The sequence below is a fragment of the Chaetura pelagica genome, unplaced genomic scaffold (genome assembly GCF_000747805.2).
Source record: "Chaetura pelagica isolate M959 unplaced genomic scaffold, ChaPel_1.0 scaffold70, whole genome shotgun sequence".
In the NCBI taxonomy this organism is placed as follows: Eukaryota; Metazoa; Chordata; class Aves; order Apodiformes; family Apodidae; genus Chaetura; species Chaetura pelagica.
Genome location: NW_009952265.1, coordinates 5,760,649 through 5,788,383, shown reverse-complemented (window position 1 = coordinate 5,788,383; position 27,735 = coordinate 5,760,649). Strand labels below are relative to the sequence as shown.

General features: G+C 35.0%; 1 protein-coding gene across 1 annotated transcript in view; it reads right to left on the bottom strand.

The window, feature by feature from the left end:
- DPH6 (diphthamine biosynthesis 6) overlaps positions 1-27,735 on the bottom strand; it is a 188,686-nt gene that overhangs the window by 110,296 nt on the left and 50,655 nt on the right. The window contains exons 6-11 of the mRNA XM_010007704.1: positions 23,568-23,629; positions 20,947-21,041; positions 16,195-16,286; positions 7,919-8,062; positions 6,530-6,661; positions 2,660-2,789 (exon numbers count right to left, since the gene is read on the bottom strand). Coding sequence (XP_010006006.1) covers positions 2,660-2,789; positions 6,530-6,661; positions 7,919-8,062; positions 16,195-16,286; positions 20,947-21,041; positions 23,568-23,629 — 655 coding nt within the window. The remainder of the gene's footprint in view (positions 1-2,659; positions 2,790-6,529; positions 6,662-7,918; positions 8,063-16,194; positions 16,287-20,946; positions 21,042-23,567; positions 23,630-27,735) is intronic.

The window sequence follows — 27,735 nt, the reverse complement described above, 5'->3', positions numbered from 1 at the left end:
AGCAGGAATCAAATAAAAAATTATTTGTTCTCTTTACATATCATATAACATTACAAATTTCTTCTCATCTTGCTTATTGCTTCCAAGAAAACTATTTTTCACCCCTCCTCCCACAAGCAAATACAGTATTTTTTCCTCATTATCATCATCATAAGCATGGATGAATGGATTTTCTGCTTGGGTTGGTAAATTTTCAAGACAATTTTGCAAATTTAGTGCAGATCCACACCCCTGAGTCAGTGCTTCCAGCATATTGTTTGTGAGAACTCCCACAAGCAGGTCTCTGTGCATAATGCAATGATGCAGCCATGCAAACTGCTGTATAATTTTCTTCTGGACAAAATGCAACATAAATCTGTTTGTTCCATAAAAATAATAATAAAAAGCCGTTTTCCTGCAACTTCCTAATCTTTCTACCTGCTGTTTTAGTGATGGAAGACTATGTGGCTGGCTATGCAGATGTGGAGGCTTGAAACATGCAGGAGCATGAGAAATGAAGGAAGTTAAAGTGTCAAAAAGAGAACTTTAAGATATGTAGCAGTGGACATTCATTTTTGTATAGTTTACAACTGTAACTAGATCCCTCTCTTAAGGCACATTCAACTAACACTCCAACCCTCTATGATGCAGAAACCCTGGCCTACAATTGGCGTCTTAAAGAAGCCTCTTTCCTGTCTTTTACTGACACCCGGCCAGTGTAGGAGAATGTTAATCTATCATGATATACATTATCTTAAAACTGTTTTTTAACTACTTGTCATGCTATACTAAAATTCATATTCTTATGGTACACTAATCTTTAATAAGAGTATAAAACACAGTATTTTACCCCAGAAAATTGCTAAACAGCTGGTTTTAAAAATAAGAACAAGACTTGAGGTCTGATCTCACAGTTGACCCTGCTTTGAGCAGGGGATTGGATTAAATGACCTCCAGAGGTTTCTTCCATCCTGGTTGAATTTTTCAAGGTATAGCAGTTCTAGATACTGAGCACATTATGTCAGACCCTTAAGAACACGAATTACTGTAATAACAAACAAATACTTTTGACATAGGCAATAAAGAATTTGCAAATGGAAAACTGGTTTTAACACAGACCTTAAAAAAACCCACAAACAAAATAGAACAAGAATTTCTTGGGCTAGGTGTTTGTCATCCATTTTCAAATGGAAATAAAAGAGAGCAGCACGCCTATATAAAGCAGGAATCCCATACTGCATAACTAGACTGCCAGACTGTTTCATCATATCAGAGGCAGACTTGGATGCAATATTGAAGATCTTGTATGACTGATACTAAAAAGCTATAGTGTGGGGATCTATGAATGAAAGTGTTAGCATGAATGTATTCAGAAGTCTGACATAATTTATTTTATACTTGCATTCTTACTGAATTACTAAGTGCAGCTAAGATGATAACCATCATTATCTGACAGAAAGATAGGAGCAAACACACTGGATCAAGTGACAGATCCACCTAGACCAGTATTCATCTTCAACCACAGCTAAGTGCACATAAGCAGGGGAAAAAAAGGAGCAAAGTATATACTGAAAGTGTCTTGAAATATCTCCTGGTATCTCATGATGCACATTTCAGGCATCCCCTCGGATAACAATTTCACTTTTGTATTTTAACAAAATAAACAGAACAAGGTGAATAAGTCATCCGGGTGCTGGAGTAGGTGTAGAGAATGGCAGCTAGGATGGTGAAAGGCCTGGAGAACAAGTCTTATGAAGAGCGGCTGAGGGAACTGGGGCCGTTTAGTCTAAAGAAAAGGAGGCTGAGGGGACACCTTGTCATTCTCTACAACTACCTGTAAGGACATTGTAGAGAGGTAGGTGCTGGTCTCTTCTCACAAGCAAATAGTGATAGGACAAGAGGGAATGGCCTGAAGCTACACCAAGGGAGGTTTAGGCTGGGCCTTAGGAAAAAAATGTTCTCTTAAGAGTTGCCAGGCACTGGAACAGGCTGCCCAGAGAGGTGGTTGAGTCACCATCCCTAGATGTGTTTAGAAGTCATACAGATGTAGTGCTTGGGGATATGGTTTAGGGGTGAACACAGTACAGTAAAGTTGGAGCTGATGATCTTAGAGATCTTTTCCAACCTAAATGATTCTATGATCTGCATCTAGGAAGGAAGAAATCCATGCTCCATTATATTCTTGGGGTCCAACTGGCTGGAAAGCAGCTTTGCAGAAAAGGACCTGGAAGTTCCCAATGGATACCAAGTTGAACTTGAGCCAGCAATGTGCCTTTGTGGCAAAGAGGGCTGATTATATCCTGGACTGTATTCAGACAAGCATCGCCAGCAGGTTAAGGGAAGCAAACAAACAAGAAAAGCAAACAAAATCCTAGCAATACAAAAGACTTTTCAGTTCAACCAAGTCACAGAGAATAATTGAACTGCTGAATCAAAGTTGCAAAAAATGTATTATTCTTCTCTAAGGCTATAGGGGGGTGCATTTATAAAGCTTATAGTATATATTAAGGCAAGACTTTCCCAACCTAGTGGTTTTGAGTTGAGAAGTCCAGATGTGATCACAGCAAAAATCTACTTCTATAAGGCACAAACATTTGGACAAAAGCTTTATAAACATGGTAACAAAATTCAGTATATTACAGTGTATCATAAATATACTATAGCAGTAGTCTAATCCTACCTTGCTGGTGGACACAAATCAAATTCTGTCACATAAACTGAATTTATAACATCGAAATCTTCCATGTTTTTCACATACAGATGAACCAAAATAATATCCTTTAGTTTCAATCCCTCTGAAGTCATATTAGCTGCAGGATAAAAATAATATAGCTGTTGAAGACAGAATATTTTAAATGTGTGTAGAAAGACAGCATAAGCATCTAGTTTACATTCAGTAAAATCAACTGTTAATAATCTAACAATGGTCTACATATGACCGAAGGCTTTGCAACTTACTACCTTACCCCACATCATACCTATTTTTTTCATTAAATTCTCTAATGTTAGTTTTCCAAATATACAGACACAGAATAAAAATAAATTTTATTCACCCTGAGTAGTGGTGAATTTTTGTCCTAAGAAAATGTATCATGCATTAATACATGTTAATATATTACAGTCTGAATCGCTTGTATCCATAAGTTTTATTATCTTGTTGTTTTTTTTTATTTTCAGTCTATGAAAGCTAGCAGTCTGTACAGGACTTTGAATGATGAAAGTAAAGAACTGGAAGGGATAACAAGAGGTGCATCACCATCTTCAGAAGATCAAATATTTATATGTTGTTCCAGAGGGATGCTTGACTAAAGTATTTTTTAAAACCCCCACTGCAATTCTAATCACTGCATAAACAAAGAGTTATAAATGGCAAGACAGACAACATGAAACAGAGATGGTTACAGGAGGACTGAAGGAAAGATGAGAGCAGAGAAAAGTTCAAGCTGACAGTTAAAGTAAAGGTACTGGGAAGTCAAGATGATCTCAATGTGTATGCATAGAAGATTCCAGTCATAGCACTCTGGGAGAATGTATGACTCTTAGTCTCAAGACAATTGACAAGACAGGTCAATCAATACTACAGTACGGACCTTTTGTAACTCATAAGTAACAAAAAGTAAATAAAGAACAAAATCTTCTCTGAATATAGAACGTACATAATAACAGAGTCCCACGTGACTCAAATGACCTAGATGAAGCTCTTCTCAGTGTAACTTTGGGGATCTTGTCCTTTAATGTTACACTATGTACCGTATATACTATATATTTATTTTTCAGTGAAGAATTACTAAGGCAATTTTTATTGGCTGTTGCCTTGTGAGAAATAAATAATGTTTGTGCAAAACATTTCTGTGCTATTAAAGACAGTCCAGGAGTTAGCACACTTCCATAAAGGCCAGTTTAGTCACAGTAATCCTGAATTGCTCTAAATGTCTTTGCTTTACTTAGGCATACTGCCATTAGTGTTGGCAATCTGAAAAGGGGAATTCTCACTGACAGAAAAGGAAGCGTGCACTAAGTTGATGCAAGAGATTATATACCAACTCATACAGAATTCCTATAAAGTCAAGACACATCTCCAGAAATATTAGCTGAGAAATTAGCACACATTTTGTCTAGAAATGTAAGTGTATTTGAATGCTGCCTGATGGCAATCACTGGATCAATACCAGCTGCAGTATCATCAGTAAATGAGGAAATTATGACATTTTTCAGATTTCCAGCCAGCATTTTAGTCAAGAAGAAAAGAGTTTTGGCCTGTGGTTAAAAGCTCTGCAGCATTATATGACATACTGGGGGAAAAAAACACAAACAACAAACTCAACCTCTGGGATCTACATTTAAAATGTATAAGCCAACACATTAATTCTGATTTGTGGACATGTAATGGTGCTAGAGCAAGTTGAAGAAAAAGAGATTTGGACAAGTTAATGATTTCTAGCTTTATTTTTAAAAAAAACCAAACTTCTAGAAGAAAATAAAAGTACAATCCCCTTTTCCTTTGCATGATTTAGAAAAATGAAGGGAAAGAATTTCTCCCTAGCTTGTAAGCAGAATAGAATTAACGTCCCAAAGCACTGCATGAAGTAGAAAGGCATAAATTATGAACCAGTTAAGAACCCACCACTTGGGTACTTGACAAGAAGTTTCGTTCCCCAAAGCAGGGGATGTACAGAATGTACAGGAAAACCAGCCTTTCTGTCAAATCTCAAGTCATTCACATTCCAAATAATTTATAAAACATGATCAGGTGAGACTCATTCTTACTCAGGCAGAACTGCCTGAAGTACAGCTTAATTTTTTTTTTAATGGGTTATCCAGGATCCTTAGGGAAGAACCACAAAAAACAGCATCAAAACTCTCTACAGGAAGTAGCAATTTAGAGTAAATTTTAATGTAACAATAATCTCTATGGTTCCCTTCACGTCTATGGAGTTTTGCCATGATACCTCTGCACCAGAGCTGCTTTACATAAAGAATTCTGCAATCTTTGTCATCATCCAATCGTATCTAAACAGAAGTTTAACAAAAGAGTTTACAAAAGTAAATATTAATCAGTTCTTGGCTTCATAGGAGAATTCCATCCACTTTACAGGAAAACCACATTTCATAAAATCTACTAATAAATTTCCATTTCTGAATTATTTTGGCAGCATTTAACCTCTTTAGAGGTGATTAAGTTAGCTACCTCAGCAAAGAGAAGGCTAAAAGAACTGTGCTTATTCCATTCTCATGGCACTGAAGACTCAACTGCTGTATAGATTATGAGTTAAGAAAAAGTCCTGCGCATATTTGCAGATCAGTTAAGTTCTCAGAAACAAACTGCTTCTTTTGCCATGACAGAACCATAATTCATTCAGTCTTCAACACCCACTTCCAAAAAGAAAAAAATGAAAAGAAATATGAGAACTGACATTTTCTACACAGGATCAGAAAATTAGTTTTTCTTGACTATAATATAGCTAATGCAAGTAATTTGCTGAAAGCAATAGGCTACTGTACTAGTCAGAGACACAATCTTTTTTGACAGATGCTAAGACAAAAGTATATAATATTTGTACTCATAGATTTCCATTTAAATATAATGAGAACAAAATAAAACATTACACAACCCTTTTGCTTCAATTCACAGATTATGCCCAGAAGATTTACACTAAATACTATTATCTTTTACTAATAGTTAGATCATATCCACCTTGCTGAATTCCAAGCAATCAAGAACTCACTTGAGGATGTTCTACAAAGTACAAATTCTTTGTGCCTTTGAAAAAAATTCTAAAGCTTCTTTATCATGCTATATTCAATCCAGAATACTCAGCTGCACAAGCAAATCAGAAGATTTTATAGGACAATAACTCATGCAAATTCATTAACAAGAACATGAGCCTACCCATTTAGATATGAAAAATCATTTCAATTTTTATGAATGAAAAGGAGCTTGTATAAACATGCTTTACTTAAAACTTAGAATGAAGAAAAATACAAAACAAAACGGTGAACAATATATTTTCTATATCAGCATCTTGTAAGAGTGGGATAGTAAGGAATCTGGATTTCATGATTCCCAAGGTAGCAATCTCCGCTTTATATTAACAACATAAATGAGATTTACTGCTACTGACCTAATCCTTGATACCAAACTGTGCAACAGCTTTCTAGAAAACTTAATTTAAAATTATGGTAGATACAGAAGTGCTTTAGCAAGTAGACAACATCTGTAGTACACATGCATATTCACACACACAGTACACATTGAAAAAACCTCTAAAGCAAGGTATAAAGCAAGTAAGTACTGTGGAAATAGTGTTGTTACAGTATGTGAACACTGCTTTCAGCTTTTAAGGTCTTAAAAAGCCAGTCAAATTATGATGTCTTCAATATTAAAGCTGGTAGTCTTGGTATCAAAGATTCCAACCAAATGCAAAATAAGATAGCAAACTGACAACCACAATGTTTAACGTTATAAAATTATATGACAATGCAGATTCTCAACACCATATTTTTAAAAGTGTAATTAACAGCAGAAAACAGATTAACCGAAAAAAAGCACCTTGGAGAGAAGAAAATGTTTCCCTTGCTACCTCTTGAGCATTTTTGCCTGTTGATGGAAGGAAGTGGACAGTGATACCTGAAAACCACTGGTAACCATTCAGAGATTTTCCTGAACTTCGAAATGTCTTAGCTATGGGAAATACAGAACAGAGTTATTATTATAATACAATATTTAAGGTTAAGCTAGATTATATTGCAAATTGTTTATGTAAGAACTTCTTCAGAAAAAAAAAAAGCAGCAACACTAAACATCATCAAAACATATTTACAGGCAAATGGATATAAACTAAAATCTTAAATGTAAGTGTGCTGGTAAAAAAGCTTCCAAATGCTACTTGACAAATCCTTCCCTAACACTGCCTTCAGAAAATATGTCTGCAAGTAGTATTTAACTGAGAATTTCAGTACTTTTATCTCCTTTCTATTTCTGCTGACCTTTTACAATGACACTGAAAATCTAAAATTTTCAGCAGTATCTAAGTGACACAGGGACAAATTTAAAATCTTACATGCCAAATGTTAATGGAAGTTAGTTGTTTAATCTGGCTCTGATCATCTGAGCAAATGTGCAAGTTGTTTAGGCATTTTTTAACCTTCCACCGGGCACTTAACATATTCAAGAGCCTAAATACCATTCAATATTAAACACTGTTACGCTATGAAACTTAGTTTTCAGAAAAAGTTTACTAATGTTTGGGCACAGGGTAACATGATGTTGTGGTACTTCAGTGAGGTACCAATCTATGAATTCAAGCTGATTTTGCATTAATCACTTCATGTTTGATGCAGTGCTAGTATTAGGCATATGATTAGTTACCACAGTGCACCTATGAGAATAATTTGCTAGTCTGCTAAACTTGATCATGCATGTTATCCTGAGGTTGCTTAGGCAGGAACCGATTCATAGATACTCAGTATGTAGGCAATTGCATAGTTGTGATTTGCATTTCATTTTTGAGCTTGCCTTTCTATCTTCAATTTAAAAACAACAGTTTGAGTACATGTGTGGTTAGACCTTGTAAATAAATCTCAATCCCTCCACTCAAATTATTATATTAAAATAATTTCATTCAGGCAAACAAAACACATTAGTGTGAGAGGAGAGAGAGAGAGAAGGGGCAAGGGGACAAGAGGGCAAAGGTAGGAAAAAAATGAGTTATACTCTTTATGTGGAATAACCTGAAATGCTTCATTACTAGAGGTCTACTGATTCCTATCAGAAAACTGCATTGTAATAGGAGATTTATTTATTTATTTATTTAAATGCCTGTTATTAAAGGTCATTAACATTCTTTTCTGGAGTGTTCTTATAGTAATTAAAAGTCCACTCCACCAGAGCATGAAATATTCAATATTTGCTTTCTAAAGAAAGTTGTGCAAGACTCACTGATATCCAAAGAATTGTGTTTCAAAGACTTCAAGATGACTGGAATGTTTTTCTGCGGTTCATCCTCTTCTGATGACGGGGAAACATCCCCATTGCAGCTTTTCTCACAAGAACAGCTATTGACCAGAAACGCACTTGAAGATTCTCCCTGCTTGAGAAAAATATTATAAAATGCCAAGTAATTGCCATGCCAAGCAATATGAAATTAGCATGTTTTATCATTGAAATTTTATGTTTTAATTAAAAAGAAGTACCATAGCTCAATGGGTACTTAAGCTTAGAATGATCCATGGAAGAAGAGCAGTAAGTTTTCCCACTATTTAGATTATGGAAACTGACAGAATACAATATGCTCCTGTTTACATATCATATGGAACTAAAATGCTTAGTAGTGAGTAAGAACAACATATATTTAAAAATTATGAGACTCAAGGTAAGAGACAGAACACTACAATGAAATGTTATTTCACAATTTTAGGCAGGACACCTATGTTTTCCAAAAATAGCATAAATTCAGTGAAAAAAAGGAACTGAATTACAAAAGTAACAATGTGATTATTTACACTGTCACTAAACACTTGAAACAAAGCAAAAGACTACCATGAAAGTCCAGGGAAAAAGCCCTCTTCCTATTGATCTCCTAAAGACTATTTCTTCCATCAAACTCTCCACAACTTGAGACGCTCGGAGTTTTGAGACACAGAAAATAACATTTACCAAGATTTGTATATCAAAGTAATTTCTTGACAAGGAATGAAAAAATTCCACTGTACCTCCTGTTCTTCCCAAATGCTTTTTTAGGCCTAGTAAAAGAAAGCTACTCAGTGCATGTTTTAAAGCAAAATACACAGGCACAGTGTCTACTGACCAGTATTCCAAAATTCAGTGTTTATTATATTTTCCAAAAGTCTTGTAATTACAGCATGAATATACATATATATTTATATATGCGTGTGTGTATTTTTTTACATATATATGCACATATATAAAAATATATTTAATTTCAGAGAAATAAAAACCCTTGCTCTCTTCTTCTTGCTTCTCTGATTTTCCAAGGTAGACTAATCTGCAGAGCATGTTGACTTTGGAGTTACTAGCCTGGCTTACACTACCTTTCTTCATCTAAAAACAATATGTATTATGATAGAATTTATCCATAAACCTTAATCAAACACCACTGCATGCAGATTCTATCAATTAATTTTCTGCTCATAGGCCTTGAATTTCATATAGTGTCTGAACTGTGCATTCTACTGCAGACTTTTTAAACACTAAATTCACAAATATTATGATAAAGCCAAATAAGGCAATAGAAACAGTTGACAAAATATTAAGTCTTTGTCAATGCATACATATGGATAAGAAACTGTTGAGTACTGTTTAAGCTCACAAATTAGTGTACAGTGTATTTTAATGCAAAATGTCTATGAAAAAGAATATTAACATTTTACAGCAAAGCACTCATAAGGTCACCTGAAGCTTGATCTTCTGTGTTCTGCTTTTTAAAAATCAGACCTCATCAAGCTGTCAAACAAATTTAGATATACTAAAAATTACTATTAAAATTTGAATAAAGTGGGTTTTTTTTAAAAAAATAATTTTACTGTATTTATTTCCTTTGGAAAATAAAACATCACTAACTTCAACAGTTTCCTCTTTATACTAAGAAAAAAAGTGAGGAAAAAAGGCAAAAAACTACAGTATGCATCAGAAGATGACAATGATAACTCAGCCTTTACATCAATATTTAACTTCACTGGAGAGAAAAAGGATCCAATTAAGTTAAAGCACTGTATTTGGAAATACTCAGGAAAGACTAAATTACAAAAAGATCATTACCTATGAGGGGAAATTCAGCTTTTCTGCCTCTAAAAGGGCTCAAGAGGCATTTTATAAATGCTATAAACACTAAAGATATGCTCTAAGATGAGATGATGTTTCTCGATTGGACCTCATTTTATTAATTTCTCCAAGAAGAGTGGGAAATTCAAGGCAATAGTCTATGTGAATCAATTGTACATGAAAGGTTAAACGAAGTCAAGTAAAAGTAACATAAGCTCAAAAAGGAAAACTACAATTTAGCACAAATATAATGTGCATTCCAACATGACAACATAAAAGCATCCAACAGCATCTGTACTATTTCCCAGTCACTGAATTACACCTTTGACTACTGCTGTCAGTTGATACATTTTGCAGTTACCCAGAGGGCTGCCTGATGGTCCCTTACTCTTCAGGTATGATTCAGAAAGTAAAGAAGCAGGAGCACAAATCTGCAATTTAAATAGATATTAAGATGGATTATGCTACAAGAACCAAGAAAATTCAATTTTTTTTCAGTTTTTTTAAAGTTTTCATTTTTTTATCCCCAAGAAGTTGCTTTCTGGACCTATACAGACAGTACAGTAGCAGGAAGTGCTGTAAGTGCTGCCATTTCCTTCTTGGAAATTGTTGTTTTATTAAATTAGTTGCTTTCATTGGCTAATTTGTAACACCCACCACGAAACACACAATTTGCATTGTACCATGGGCACTCATTGTAACATGTAACTGTAACTGTACACAGACAGTAGAGTTTGCACTTCTTGGTCCTACCCCTTGAGTAAGCATGCACAGACAGGGTGAGATACTTTCACAATGCTGCCTTTGGGTTTTTTTTTTACATCACCTGAATTTTAACTTCAATATGGTATAATGATCCATCACCTGGCAAAAAATATGTTCACTGGAAAGGGAAAAGTTCCAGCTTGCCAATACGACAACTTTGTTTCTTGCTTTTGTTAAGTTTAATATAAACACCCTTTAATAGATATAGAGCTACAGATATCTTGAGTAGGTCCTATTAGAGACCTGTAACTTCTCTCCACTTCCCTAACCTGAAGGACTGAATATATATGCTCTGCAAGTGAACAGAAAAAGAGCACTTATTTCATTTTTATACCATCTGTGAAAATTGTTCCTTCAACTATGTTTCTAAATATGTTTTTTGCAAAATGTGCTTCATAAAAATTAATGGGGATGCAGTGAGACTCACAGACTGTAACACAACTGACTTGGCCTAACTGACAGAACTCCATTGTAGCTTTGTAACTTGTTAATATTACAAATATCCCAAACTGATGCCACATTACGTTTTTCAATTACCCACAGTCTCAGATTTTTTTTCCTAAATATGTCAATATTTCATACATTGTTCAGCCTGCATCAGTATTGCTTCACAGATATAAATTAAATTATACATCTGTATTTACATACACACACAAACAGCTGGTCAGTTGCAAAATTTTTGGAAATCACTAAGAAGTACTAGAAATTCTACAATGCCTCTTACATACACCAAAGACCATAAAAATAATTACAGACTACTGTTTATTTCAATGCCTGAGATATACCACAATGATTCATTCAAGGCTGACTCCCACAATGCTCCCAAAACATAGGTAATCAATCACCTTCTAAAGCAGCACAGGTGTAGGCTACTGCAGAAATATTAGGTGTGGAAACTGGCACTAGAAGAACAACAGGCTCAATGCCAGCCTAAGTAGAGCTGCCAGACTCTGTTTAGTAGTTATTTTCAAATCTCATACAAATGTTGATCTTCCATTCCTGTTGACACAGAAAGCAATCTAAGATTTCAAAGCCCAAAGTTATAGACTGCCACAAATGAAGTAACTTTCCCTGAATAATACTCTCATCACTTCAAAACAAAAAAATCAAGCTTGCTATAATGACATTTTAATTAAATCTTACAGAACCTATTTTATCGCATAACATTTTCATGTTCCTTCACAGAAGCAATGTATTTTCCCATTTGTTACACTGTTTCTCCCACACCCACTGTACATTGTGATACCAACCTCACTTTGGATCAGAGCCTGCATGCATGCATATGTTTAACTACATGTGTTTAACTACACATAAGTCATGTCATTGATGCAAGTGCGCTCAGAATGAAGTTAAGCAAATGCAAGAATGTTCCAGGATCCAAATTCTCCTGTTGAAAAAGCCTTCGAGCTAGGACTTTGACTGATATAGCTGAAATTCCATGCAGTGGTCTTTTATGAAAACAACAGATTGCTTTCTTTTAAAGCTTACATTCTCCACTACAGAAACTGGTATAAAAACCTATCACAACACAATTTCTAAACTGATAGTTTTCTGACTGAGCAGCAATGAGAATACAGTTGGGCAGCAAGCTTGAAAAACATAAAGAAAGATTGATAATCTCTTTGCAATGTACCTTAATAACAGAACTCCTTGAAATAAGTATGAGAGAGACCTCCTTGCAGTATTTCAAGAAGAATACACAGACACGTAGGAAAGAAAGTCCTTCACTCTGAAAGACATTCAAGTGAAGTCTTTTCATTATGAAAAGAGAATAAAAAATTATCTTTTCTCAGAGTACTGGACTGAACTAGCAACCAAATGGAGTAGGAAAGAAAATCCTTTATTATCTTAGTGTTTGAAATAAATCAGTGGATGAAAAAAAAAAATTGCAGTATTTCTTACAATGTTTGGAAAACATAACTACAAGGGTTTTCTATATTCTTATGATGCAGAAGAGAAACTAAAGTTTAACTAGGAGAAGTATCATTGAGTGATGACAAAGTATGCAAAAATTGACATCCATAATGACACCAACAAAAAATATTTTGCAACTTGAAATGACTTCCCGTTCCCCCTGACATCACTTACAAAGTCTAAAAGTCCTACATGGAGATTAACTAAAATAATTCAGATTTAAAAGAAATAGACTACAAAGTTAAATAAAATTTAACCTGCAAGATCATGCTCCTTTAGTACAGAAGGCATGTATATATCTCCCAAACACCTCTTCTAACTTCTACAAGTTACAATTATCTCCAAATTGACCTGTGAAATAGATTTGCTCATGTTTAACAGGAGCATAACTGCACTTGTGTTCCACCCAAATAGGTCAAGATCTTTTAATAACTAGAAAGCAAATAAGCCCCACAATATTGATTTATGATAGGTAAATAGTATGTTACAAGTAAAAGCAGAAGTAGGCATGATTCCCGTATCTGTTACAGGGAAACAGGCTCCTTCCTTCTGTCAAGTGTAGAAAGAAAACTACATTACTCCCTCTAATTCTGAACTATCCCTAACTTATGGCACTGCAGTTTTAAGGCTTGTGTTGTTTCATGCATGTGTGCTCCTACTCACTGGAACTAGGAGAACAACGAATTTACTATTAAATATGGTAAAGAGCCAATCTTAAACCATGAATGAGAGCTAATATGTTCACTACTGTCACCAGAAGTATGTTCAAAAAGAATTATCACATCAGTAGAAGTTCCAAGAGCTTTAATTTCTGTTGCTGATAATTCAAAAGCCAACACAACTTAACAGAACAGTATAATACGGGGAAAATAAAAATGTTTAGCAAATTCATTGTACTGTCCAAGTAATATATGTTTTTTTTCACAATTGTATTTTTCCAGAATAGAAAATATTCAAAATTAAACTTGCATTGAATACAAAAGCCAATACATTAGGTTATTCTGCAGTATGCCTCAGAAATTGATACCTCCTCAATGAAAAAATCCTACACTTTAAATGTACAAAGTGACAGCCTTATGGCCAAAATAAAATACAGATAAGGCTAAGTGTCTTCCTTCTATACATCACAGTGATGACTCTGTTTTGCACAATCACATAAATGAGGCATGCCTGAATTTTGAGCATTACTGTTTTATTTATTATTCTTGATGGGGTATTTTTGGTGGGGCTTTTTTGTGAAATGGCTTCAAAAAAGTTAAGCCACATTTACCAAAATTTTATTAATGTTTTAATAATAAAATCTTAGCTGTATTTACTTATTTAGTCTTTTCTGTAACATTAGTAATGAAAAGAGGATGTATTTAATAAAAGCTTCAATTATTATTCAAAAACACATCTTAAACCAGAACAGTGAGTAAAATGTTATTTTCCCCAAGGCACAAGGGCTCATTTTGCTGCCAGAAACAATCTAAAACAAATTTCTACACAGGCTTTGTAGTTAAACATGCAGAGATTTACTTGAAGAAAATGCATTATAAAAGAGGATAGATAGCTGAGACTAAGGTAGACTAGAGATAATTGCATAATGATTATGAAAGTAAATGAAAAGAATGTAAAATTAACAACCATGGCAGGAAGTAAGATAAAATGAATATACAATAAAATTAAAGAATATGTGTATTTCTCAGTTTAAATGATAACAAAACTTATGTTTTAATACTTATTAGAACTACACATGACTGTGCAGTCTATTAATGGTTTCTACAAAGTGCTTACATAAGTGGCAACTTGTATACATTGTTCATAATTGAGTATTTCTTGCCCAATTTTCAGTAATCCCTTGAAAGCCTGAAACTAAAACTAGTTTTCCTATTTTGTTATTCTGGGATTGACTTTTAAGTGCTGAATTATTGACTGATAGTTAAATCTTTTGTCAGGCTTGTATGCAGCAAATAGTGAGAAAAAGTGCAGCACTACAGGCACATCAGTCTTGAAGGCATCTCTGTATCATTATGCAGTTAAATCATGCTAACTTCTTAGCAAGCTATGCTATGAAAGACTGACTGGTTCTCCACAATCATAACTTCTTGAAAACCTAGCTTATTTTATCATGATACCATAGCCAAAAGATTCTAACGCTTTTCCTTATGAGACAACCACTGCAGAAAATAGACTATTTTCCTTTTAACTACAGAAGACATTAGTTTACATACCAAAATCCAGAGCTTCTGTAAACCTGACCCCTTTGAGTCTGACAGCCTGGTCTACAAGGAATTTGAAATATGATTTACTACAACACTGCTTGAAACCATGAGGCTTTAACCAAATCTAAAACCTATAGATAAGAAGAGGAAAAGAACTTCTGAACAGATAAAAGTAAAATCTTGATTCTTATATAAAATGTTATGCATTTCAATATGTTTTTTTGCCTGATTTATGTAAAGCTTTGTGTTTTTCATTTTCCCTAGCCTGTCACATAGTAGTGATGTATGGTACATTTTAGCATCAAGTTTGCTATGAGCAATAAACTCAGTGCTCCCAAAGAATTATTAATATATTAGCACTCTTCCTCAACATGCCCTGCTGCTGAATTTTCCTTTATTCAGCCTATTTGGTTTTGCTTCACATACATAGTTGATATACATTTCACAGTCTCCCACACAAATATATTAGTTTTTTGTTTTTGAAAGAAATCCCAAACTAAACATTTACAGGATGAAATACAATTTCTTTCCAAGGCAAGAATGACACTGTCATGAAAGAAAAACGTACTGGCATTTTATCTGCTTGGAACAAAATTGAAAGAAATCCAGGAAATGTAATTGCTTAAGAGACATGAAAAGCAACATACTGATACAATAACGTTCTATAACAATCTTTGCTTTGATCTTCAAAGTGTAGAAAGAAAGAAAGGAAGACCTATAAAATATTACTGCAACAGTAGCAGGAAGATCAATAGGCATCCTCTTAAAAAAAATACTAGCACTTACAGATGTTCAGGAGGAAAAAAAAGTCATTTCAGCCACAAAATAATGAAAAGAAAAATGGAAAAGTGCTGACAAATACTAAGTAAAAGAACTTCTGTTTTGAGCTTCTTAGCTCTGCTCACATTAAAGTCTGCAATACTTAAACCAGTAGATTACCTATTCCTGTTCTGCTGTTTCCATGGAATCATAAACTAGACAGAAGACTGAATCCCAGTGAACCACTAATCATTCCTTTAAGACCTTTGACGAGGATAATCTCCACTGTATGATTTGAAGTAATTAATTAGATGTATTTTTCATATTGAAAAGATTAAACAAAACCCAGTATGTTTAAAACTCATGCACTTGTGAGTCAGCAACTTTTTAAGCCGTCCACTTTACATCAGAAACTGCAAAAAGAGATGCCACCTCCCAGCCAACAAATCAACACTGTTCGTAGTTTCCTAAAACAGCTGTGTTCCACAGTGTGCACAGCTGTACTACACAGGTTACACATGCGCTTGACTAGAATCATGTTGGCTGAGCACCTTGAAGCTTCAAGATGAAAAATGCTACAGAACTATACTACCTCCATTCATTCATTTGACACAAGGTAGCATTTGTGTTGAGTTTTTCCTTATGACAAACTCTGAAATTCAACTAAATATGTACATTGTCATTTGAAAGTACACCCCCATGAGAATATGCAGCTTCTCTCCAAACTGTGACAAAGCAACACAAAAATAGGTAGCAAGCATATACCTTTCAAGGAAGACATTTTTAACCTACTTGCCTTATCCTCCAGGTGTAATTTTAAGAAATGAAGGTAAGCCACAGGTGCAAATGCATCAGCCGAATGCACAATGACCTTGGCTGTATCTCTGAAATATAAAATTATTAGCATCAAATATTAGTATAGAATTTTACATAAAGACAATAGCCATATAACACAGACCCCAAGGTAACTCATTGAAAATTGATTAATTCCTTATTTAGTTTTTATATACATTTAAAAAAACAGTTTGATATATAAAATAGTATTGTTGAACAACACTTTATTTTCACTAATTCTCAGTTTTCAAAAAGGAAAACTATAGTTCCAGACCATTACGGAGAGATTCAGTTAGCTGTAGTATATGAAAGCATAAATGACATAATGTTTTACATTCTAGAGACTAATATGTAAAGCAATCTTTTCATTTCATCAACAGATCTTTTAAAAGTCCATTCTTCTTGATTAGTGCTCCAGGGATTAGTTCTTGAGGTATTAATGACACACAGTATTTCACACTGAGAAACTGATTCAACGATCTTGCATCTGATATTGAAGATTACTAGACACAACTTTTTATTGACAAATATGTTGATAACAATGATAAACTTCCTGTATGCTGATTGAAATTAGTTAAATTTTAGTTTTCATTTTTACAGACACAATCTGTCACACTTTGATTAACAATAAGCAGTATCTGTTATATCCATCTGCACAGTTTCACTGCTTAAGAAAAAGGTAGCTTTAGGAAACAAACATCAGAAGGTGAGAAACTCAAAGAACACAAGAGAAACTCAGACAGTACAAGAAAATCTGAGAATTGTTATAAGTAAGGATTAGGACACACAGTACCCTTGATATCTTCACGGTATTCAATGAGAAGAGAAACAGCTGAATTCTTGGTCAGATTCCACTGACTTAATGAAAGTGTAAAATTGACAGAAATCCATTCTGTAAAGTGTATTTTAGGATTTAAAATTTAAAAAAACCCCTCAGGATCACAGAATCATAGTGGTTGGAGAGGATCTCTGAGGTCATCAAGTCCAACCATCATTAAAAACAAACAAACAAAAAACCAAAAAAATCCCAAACCAAAACACCCACACAACAAAACTCTAAGATAATAACCATCACTACATTGCATAATACTGATAATACTTTTAGCACAAGAAGCTTCACTTCCCTTTCAGTAATTTGATGAATATGCCTTCAGCTTTATTCTTGGCAGTTATTATCAAGACTCTTTCTGATTAAACACGTCTTATTCTTTTAAGATATTTTGAAGATATTTCCTTAAGATTAAAGTAATTATTTTCAAATTATCATGGTGTCTTCTAACAGGAATAGGTAGAAAACAACTTTGGAAATCTTTACTAATAGAAATACATAATTAGAAATAATAAAAATCAGACACCAAGACTGCAGGAGCAGCCAGTACCTGGGTATCCTCAGTGTCTGAGGATATCGTCAATAAACATTTCTTGCTTGCTGTTCAAGTCCTATATGAGGAAGCCTGGTACATTTCAGTAATCTGAACAGAAAAGTTTGTATCAGAAATGAAAACAAAAAATGCAGGTTTATTAAATGTATGTGTCTGCTGAATTTCTAGAATACGTAGTAACTTTAAAAACCATATTTAACTCCCAAGTAAAATAAGCACCTCTACTTGTTTTCCTGCGTGTTCCAATTCACAATACAGCAGAACAGATGCTAAGCATTGATAGCTATGCTAACTGCGCAATAATCATGGGATTTTTTAGTACTTGTTGCTCAAAAAGTATTGCAAACATTAAGAGATCACAAATATTTCTTCTAGGTATGAAGTACATTCTTATGACATACAGCCAGCACATGGGTGCTTGATGGGACCATAATAGATACCTAGTTTAACATGCTGATACTTCTCGGCTGATGGGTTACAATAGGTAGATTATGTGGTGCTGAAAACAGTATTTCAATACATATCAAGAGAAAGTACTTTTTCCTAACTGTTTTCTTTTCTCCATACATCATTCTTTGCACTGATAAAATTTACAGTCCTGTTCAATTGTAAATGTCATTAATAGATAGAAAGCAGAACTGCTTTGTTTGCATCCAATACTAGACCAACAACACAATAAAAGAGGAAGTCCTGAACTTACATGCCACGTCCAGCTTAGGTAATAGCAGAAAAAGAAACAAACACATCCAAAACCACATGAAAAGAAGAGATTAAAAAGAAAAAATAGATTTGGAAGACCCTAATAATTAGATAAAAGCCATTTCATGCTGCCAGTCTGAATTTTGAGCAGGAACATGACTATACAGTGATTAGTGTTTGACTGTGAATGAAAAGCAGGAATTTTGTTTAGGAACATTTTCAGATAACTTTAGAAAACAATGAGGAATAACTGAAAAGCTAACCTAATTATCTCTTTTTTGAAAACATAAATAATGTGATCTCTCAAGTCTCCTTGAAGAATTTGGAGGTATCTAATCAAAGAATAATGGAATCGTCAAGGTTGGAAAAGACCTTAAATGGACATCAAGTCCAGCCATCTGCCTTACAACTCCTAACTGCTAAACCATCTCCCAAAGCACCACGTCCACCAGTTTTTTTAACATGTCCAGGGACGGTGCCTCTACCACCTCCCTGGGCAGCCTGTTCCAATGCCTCACCACTCTTTCTGTGAAGAAACTTTTCCTAATATCCAACCTAAATCCCCCCTGGAGCAACATGACCCCATTTCCTCTTGTCCTATCGCTAGTCACTATGGAGAAGAGGTCAACAGCCACCTCACTACAACCTCCTTTCACGTAGTTGTAGTGAGCAAAGAGGTCTGCCCTAAGCAGCCTCTTCTCCACACTGAACAGCCTCAGGTCCCTCAGCCTCTCCTCATAAGACCTGTTTCTCAGGCCCCTAATTAGCCTAGCTGCCCTCCTCTGCACTCTCTCCAGAACCTCAATGTCCTGCTTATATTGTGGTGCTCAAACCTGCACACAGTACTCGAGGTGCGGCCTCACCAAGGCCAAATAGAAGGGCAGGATCACTTCCTTGGTCCTGCTGGTCACACTATTCTTGATGCAGGCCAGGATGCTGTTGGTCTTCTTGGCCACCTGGGCACACTGATGGTTCATGTTCAGCCGGCTGTCAATCAGCACCCCCAGGTCCCGCTCTGCTGGACAGCTCTGCAGCCACTTCCCCTCAAGCCTGTAGCACTGCTGGGGGTTGTTGTGGCCCAAGTGCAGGACCCGACATCTGGCCTTATTGAAACTCATGCCACTACCCTTGGCCCATTGGTCAAGCCTGTCCAGATCCTTCTGCAGAGCCTCCCAATCCTCAGGCAGATCAACACTACCACCAAACTTAGTGTCATCTGCAGACTTACTGAGGGTTCACTCTATCCCCTCATCCAAATCATCAATAAAGATGTTAAAGAGGAGCAGCCCCAGCACTGAGCCCTGGGGAACACCACTTGTGACTGGCTGCCAACTGGATTTAACTCCATTCAACACAACTCTTTGGACCCAGCCATCCAATCAGTTTTTTATACAGCAAAGCATGTGCACATCCAAGCCACGAGCAGTTATTTTAAAACTTTGCATATCCAAGATTTTATTCTAACATCCTGCTTAAATTTCAAGCTAATACTAGTCTGCAGGTTGGCTCATAATCGAGAGCTTCCACCTAGCACCTGGCCTCCCTCAGAGAATCTGCTGGCCCATAAATTTGTAATTCCACCCTTAAGCTTAAATCTAGTTTAAAGATTCTACATTATTATTTTATGATTCTCCTTCTTACTAAATAATTCCACAGCTTTCCTGCATGGGGTATCTCTAGACTCAAATTCTCTAGTTGTTCAGTTCACTCCGAAGGACGTATAATAGTTCAGCAGATATCTGCCACAGTAGCTGCCATCCCCTTTACCTGTTTGTCTGTTGTTCTTCTCCTAAATGCCATGCAATGAAACAGAATTAATAGCTCTTGTGCCTCTGTTCCTTATATGCATAGATTCCAGTCTCACAGAAAAATGGAACAAATAGACCTTCACCACGAAAGCCTTAATCATGTCCATACATTCCATAATCTTGACTTCCCCTAAGATGACCGAGTGTCACCTCTACATGATTACTAGTCTGTTTACTTGGCCAAGAAAAGGAACAGCAGTGAAAACATCTCACTCAAAGCAAGCAGGCTTAGCTATTTAACGAAGACTAATAAGAAACTTGCATCAAGACATACTTTCCATATCCCACAACACAGGTTTTAGTAATTTATGTCAAAAGAATAAATTACTCAGTGTAATCAGATGGATTCATGCAAAGTTTGTATTTAAAATATCCTCTCATAATTGAAGACAAATGTTTATTGTTATCATTCTAAGCTGCTAAACTTAAAACACACACACGCACACACATAAGAGTTAATGGAATCCAGAGGCTACTGATGTGGCAGTTTATCAAATGTAGCTGTAATGAAAGATAAATATTACAGGCCATTCTCACTTCATGAAAGGATAAAAGTGTCAGTGTGTAGGTACCAGTTTTACTGCAGCCCATAATCAGCAAGTAAACGAAAGTGCAAACGTCTAAAAAGTTTACAGCTTTCTATGAAGGCCTCGTCTTGTCAGCTATTGATTTAGGTCTTCAGAGGACTTTGCCAGTGTTAAACAAAGTGAGTGTTTGTGAACTAGGAGGACATGTTTTACCTTTGCCAACAAAAGTTGCTTCAAGCTAAATGTATGTTCCTGTTGCTTTAATATAAGGAAATGGAAGAAACTGTTCCTTACACAACTATTTTCTTCTTAAATAGAGGGCAGTCCAGAGTGAATGTTTCATATTCTCCACCTTCTCCACAAACATGGACTCCATATTTCTCAGAAAGCTAACACAAAAGGGAAATTGAAATACATAAGTATCATATTAAAGCAGTCTATTAAATGTATGTTGCTGAATAATTCATTGTTCTCTTTCTAAAAAGGCCGAAAAAACCCCAAATATACAGAAAGTTCTTGATTTCTTTGTATGTGTACTAGAATTATCTAAAAATTACCATTTGTTTATATTTTAAGTAGAACTGGCACTGTAACATTCACATAAATCAGTGAACTCCTAGTCCTTCCTCCTTGGTGGACGTGGTTGTTCAGACTTGCATATTTGTCTTTCTTTTGCATTGATAGTTCACTTTTGTGAGAAACTTGTACTGTAAATCAACACAAGAAGTAGCACATCACATAGCAGTATAAAATTAACACAAATTTTGGCAAAAGATCCAAAAGCTGCATTCTGTATTTTAGTAGATACCAATTATTTTTAAAAAATCAAATAAATAGAACCAACGGCAGTTTTCCAAGTTAACAGCAAAGAAGCTAAATCAAGATCTAAAGAGGTAGCAACATGCTGTTTCATAGAATCATAGAACTGTTCAGGTTAGAAAAGAGCTTTAAGATCACCAAGTCCAACATTAACATAACTCTACCAAGTCCACTGCTAAACCATGTCCCTAAGCACCATATCTACATGACTTTTAAACACACTCAGGGATATTGACTTCACCACTTCCCTGGGCAGCCTGATCCAGTGCTTAACAACCCTTTCTGTGAAGACGTATTTCCTAATATCCAGCCTAAACCTCCCCTGGTACAACTTGAGGCTATTTCCTCTCGTCCAATTGCTTGTTACTTGTGAGAAGACACTGGCACTTGCCTCTCTACAACCTCCTTTCAGGTAGTTACAGAGAGAAAATAAGGTCTCCCCTCAGCCTCCTTTTCTCCAGACTAAATAGCCCCCAGCTCCCTCCTGAAGTGGGAGGAACAAACTTCAAGCTAAGAACAGGCAAACAACAATCTCTTCAGTTAAGAATGTCTGAATGTTTTGGACCTTCATTTTTTCTCTTCAGTTTTGCCAAGTACCAGTTACCTATTCTCTTCTCTCCAGTCATGTAAATGACTAATAAAATGAAGTTAAACTTAAGATGTAATTCCCATTTAATGTCACTGTCTTTCAGCAGCATATGTATGTGGGAAAGTTTTGTATCACCTATGCATTTGCTATTACCATTTCTTGCTGTGAAAGTCTCTAACCTAGCTTTATATTTTAAGTAGAACTGGCACTGTAACATTCACATAAATCAGTGAACTCCTAGTCCTTCCTCCTTGGTGGACGTGGTTGTTCAGACTTGCATATTTGTCTTTCTTTTGCATTGATAGTTCACTTTTGTGAGAAACTTGTACTGTAAATCAACACAAGAAGTAGCACATCACATAGCAGTATAAAATTAACACAAATTTTGGCAAAAGATCCAAAAGCTGCATTCTGTATTTTAGTAGATACCAATTATTTTTAAAAAATCAAATAAATAGAACCAACGGCAGTTTTCCAAGTTAACAGCAAAGAAGCTAAATCAAGATCTAAAGAGGTAGCAACATGCTGTTTCATAGAATCATAGAACTGTTCAGGTTAGAAAAGAGCTTTAAGATCACCAAGTCCAACATTAACATAACTCTACCAAGTCCACTGCTAAACCATGTCCCTAAGCACCATATCTACATGACTTTTAAACACACTCAGGGATATTGACTTCACCACTTCCCTGGGCAGCCTGATCCAGTGCTTAACAACCCTTTCTGTGAAGACGTATTTCCTAATATCCAGCCTAAACCTCCCCTGGTACAACTTGAGGCTATTTCCTCTCGTCCAATTGCTTGTTACTTGTGAGAAGACACTGGCACTTGCCTCTCTACAACCTCCTTTCAGGTAGTTACAGAGAGAAAATAAGGTCTCCCCTCAGCCTCCTTTTCTCCAGACTAAATAGCCCCCAGCTCCCTCCTGAAGTGGGAGGAACAAACTTCAAGCTAAGAACAGGCAAACAACAATCTCTTCAGTTAAGAATGTCTGAATGTTTTGGACCTTCATTTTTTCTCTTCAGTTTTGCCAAGTACCAGTTACCTATTCTCTTCTCTCCAGTCATGTAAATGACTAATAAAATGAAGTTAAACTTAAGATGTAATTCCCATTTAATGTCACTGTCTTTCAGCAGCATATGTATGTGGGAAAGTTTTGTATCACCTATGCATTTGCTATTACCATTTCTTGCTGTGAAAGTCTCTAACCTAGCATGCAAGTATTTAGCTTTATTATATTGACATACAAATTAGTGTTCCCTTTATACTGAGGTTTCTTTCCTTTTGTTTGTCTTAAATATTCTGGCACCATTTGTGAAATATGTCCAGAAAGAATATTTTTCAAATTGGAATTATGTGTCAGAGGTTTATGTTATTTACAAAGGTAACCCTTGGCTTATAATCTAATTTCCAAAGTAACTAATTTTTAAGTCAATTTTACTGAACTTCTGCCTGTTATTTTTTAATTACAGCTTCACCTGTATGAGTATCCTTTAACTAATACTCACCTCCAAAAGATAAGGCTCCATTTGATCCAGAGATTTTCCAAGATGTTTATCCGGGTCTAACCCTGCAGGGGAAAAAAAAAAAAAAAGTAGAAAGCCTTTTTCTTTTTTAAATATAGCATGTCTCCCTTAAAAACTAGTCCCACTATATTTAAAATAATTTCTAACCTAAATAAAATTTGACTTATTCAGATTTTTCTCTTATCCTCTTCTGGGCAATTGCTTCCATGTTTGTGGAAAAATAAGGCAAATTATCTTTTCACTACATGTCAACTGGAAAAGCTGTTGTTTTCCTTTCTTAAAAATTTCACTTACAAGTAAGTAAACATGCAGGTCCATGGTAATAAAAGTACTACAGAGAAATAACCTATTTTACTCAAAAGTTACCTTTGTAGATATTTATTAAATTAAAACACAAGTAAATTATTTATTGTTTCCGCAAATTACATTTTCTGCAAATTACTTTTTTACGAAATCACCTTCTCTGTGTGTGTCACCAACAGACAAAAGGTAAGAAATCAAAGAGATGCAGATATAAAGAAAAATAACATAATATTTTAACGTTGTACCTTTTGATCCATCAAAAAATATTCGGTACTACGTCTACTTTGTGTTTTATTTTTCTTGGTAAAAAAGTCCTATGAACATTCTATAACTTCTTTAACTTGCCCCTCTCTGTTCCTATTCAGCTTTTTGATTTTATGACTTTTGACAACTCCTGGCTGTTAAACAGTCACTTCTCAGAAATAAATCAAATAACTGGGAAAAATCAGTACTGGGATTAAAAAAAATAAAATAATAATACTCCAGGAACAACTGTTTCAAGATCTGACATCTTCTTCAACCAAATAAAGACTCTAGTTAGATTTAAGACCAAGTGGTCAAAAGGTCTTAACATATGTAACAAATAAGAAAAAACAAAATTATCACTTCTGACAATGAAGGAACACTGAAAAATTTTCAGTGATCACGTTTTTCTCTACTAATAATTATTGCAGTTTGGGGTTTTTTTAGTACTGATCACAATACTTGTCTGTTTTTCCTAATTTACTGCTTTATACCATAATGGGTATCATTAAAGAGCTGCCACCAGAATGACTCAATTTAGAAGCAATTTCTGAAATATGTACCTTGCAAAGCACTTTACATCACTGACGATGAAAGCTGTTATATAAATGTACGGTATACTATTATATAGAGTAATTGCTGAGAACAAACAGATGATATGTCTTTTAATTTTTACAATGGTGGTCTTGGTATATTTAAATTCCTGTGAAACTAAAACAAGCTTGAGTGAATGTGATCTAAAAACATTAATAAAGTTTTAAAATATTTCATTAAAGCATATTAAAATTCCCTTACTATCTAGCGGAACTTCAAAAAACTGCTTAATAATGAGTGTTTTTCCTCTGTTCTTTTTCAGTATTAGTTTATCACTCTTTAGTAACAGATTAAAAATGTGTGTAGCTAGATATAAGGTAATATTTATGCTTGTAGAAATAATTGAAACACCCTCATCTCTGTTTCAATAGTTCCAATGATTCTGGTGATAGCTTCCAACTTAAATCAGATTAACATTATGGCCTTCATTTTAATGGGATAAATATTGAGCTAAATAAACATTTTCTTTTAAAATCAAATAACAAGTACATATTTCAGTACTCATTTCATACATTGACATTAATGATTAGCATAATTAATTTTCTAAGAAAACCAGCCTCTCTACTTGATAAATACAAACTGGTTTCCTTTACAGTTAAACCAAACTATACATCAGTCCAACAGGGGGCAACTAAGAAGATCAAGGGACTGGAACACCTGCCTTAGGAGGAAAGGCTAGAGAGACCTGAGGTTTTTCAGTCTGGAGAGGAGAAGACTGAGGGGGGATCTAATTAATGTCTGTAAATACATGAGGGCAGGGCATCAAGAAGGCAGGGACAAGCTCTTTTTGCTTGTGCCCTGTGATAGGATGAGGGGTAATGGACTCAAACTTGAGCACAGTTTTGAGTCCTCCTTAACATGAGTAAGAACTTCTTTACTGTGAGGGTTACACAGCACTGGAACAGACTCCTCAGAGAGGTTGCAGAGTCTCCTTCTCTGGAGACTTTCAAGACCTGTCTGGATGCCTTTCTGAGTGATGTGCCCTAATTGTGTGTGGTTTTTTGGTCCTGCTCCAATAGGGATGTTTGACTTGATGATCTTCGGAGGTCCCTCCCAATCCCTAATATTCTGTGATTCTGTGATTAAAAACTTGTGAGAATGGAAAATGTTGACAGGAACAGACACACTAACATATTATTTCCCTCACGACTTCTCTTTGATATTAAGGATACTTACTGTTCCACCTCCTAATGAACACAAAACAATATTTTAAAAGAAACTATTATACCATAGTATACAAAATATAAATAAATTACCTATGTATACACATAGTATGGGTAAATTCCTTAATAATATCCCACACCTACATGACAATCTGCTTTCTGTTTCTCAGCAAAATTCTACTTCTGGAAATCTTGTCTTTCTTTGGATAAAAATTTTATTTCCTTTAGTTTCCAACAGGTTTGTATTGTGAGTGAATAGAGATAGTCTGTTGAAGGCATGAAGAACCAATGTAACTTGTAATTTGCAGAACCAATAATGCACATTTCAAATCTCTAATGGTATGTGTGTGCAGATAGAGCTGTATCTCTGCTGCTATTATCAGTATAATACAGTATCTGTAACCACACTTACAAAATTAATATGTATCTATAGTTCTATTTGGTATGTTTTTCTTTAAACAAAGGAGTGGATTGATTTATGTTTTTAAAATGTCTTAAGACTATTAAGAAAAACCATGTATTGTAAATTCTTACTACATGCCACTTAACCACAACCTCGAGATTCTTCCTCCATGAAACTAGACGTGAAGAAAGCTGGATGGGTGGATAAACTAACAACAAGATCCAGGGCCTGGATGACTGTATGTAGAATTAAGAAATTAATTAGGAAAGGAACTATAATTTGTAGCACTGACATCTATTTTACTTAACTTCCATGTACCAATGGGAAGAAATTACAATTCAATTAAAATATTCCCTTTTATTACTTTACTGACTGACCTTGAAGTTAATGCCTGTTTTATTTAATTGCATCATCTATGAATAACTGTTAACCCTAGAAAGTTATGCCCCATTATTTTCAACGCATTTTTAACTCCTCAACTGAACTACATCAGTCAATTCATTATGTGCTGCCAAGAGAGCATGTGCAGCTTTATTTCTTTGAGATAGACCAGTATATGATTACAGAAACATCTCAAAACATTTGATAATGATGTTTTTAACAGTGTTCAGTATAATGTTCTCACCTCATTTTGTGGCCTAGCTTTACCATAAAATCAGTATGTGATAGCACAAATGGTATAAGTCCTTCAAAGTGACTTCACTTCTGTCTATAATTCTTGAAAAATCTACTCTTAGGAGCAGAACTCCTTCCTACAGATACCAACAATGGTTGCAAAGCCTTCTTTTGCACACCCACCAGACAAGTGCTGGAGAGAACTCCAGCAATGTTAAAAAGTCTGGGGCAGAAATTCAGGGCTTTGTGCTATTGTGAAAAAAAATGTACCAAAGAACATTACTAAAAGGCTTTTCACTGGTGTTAAGCAAAAGAGCAGTATTTTAAATGGTTCACTTTGTACACATGTATTAGCATAGTATAAAGCCTTCACCTGAGGGTTAAGTACCTGATATTACTTGCATTTATCAAGACGATTAGAAAATCAAGTTCCATTTTCATGGCATTACATTCAGCTAATAAAATCCACATTCTAAAGCCTCATCTTCATATTTGGGAGTGGTTAAAGAAAACGGGTTTATGTGGGGAAGGTAGAATAACAGACATTCTACTTTTTACAGATATAAGGGATTTTTTTTTATTTGAGGCTTTTCCTTAAGGTCAGTTTTACACATGCTCAGAATTTTTTTAAAGGTTTGATTTTTAAGAAACTCTTTTAACATAAAAAATTCTGTTTTCACCTCTTAGTAAAATGGTGAATAGATAAAAATTAATCATATTAATTGGTTTTAAGAAATGGTGGTACATTAAGTTCTTCTGAAAGCTCCACTGAACCAAACTCTACTCATAATACATGAACACACCGTGAAAGAATCACTACCACACCCCA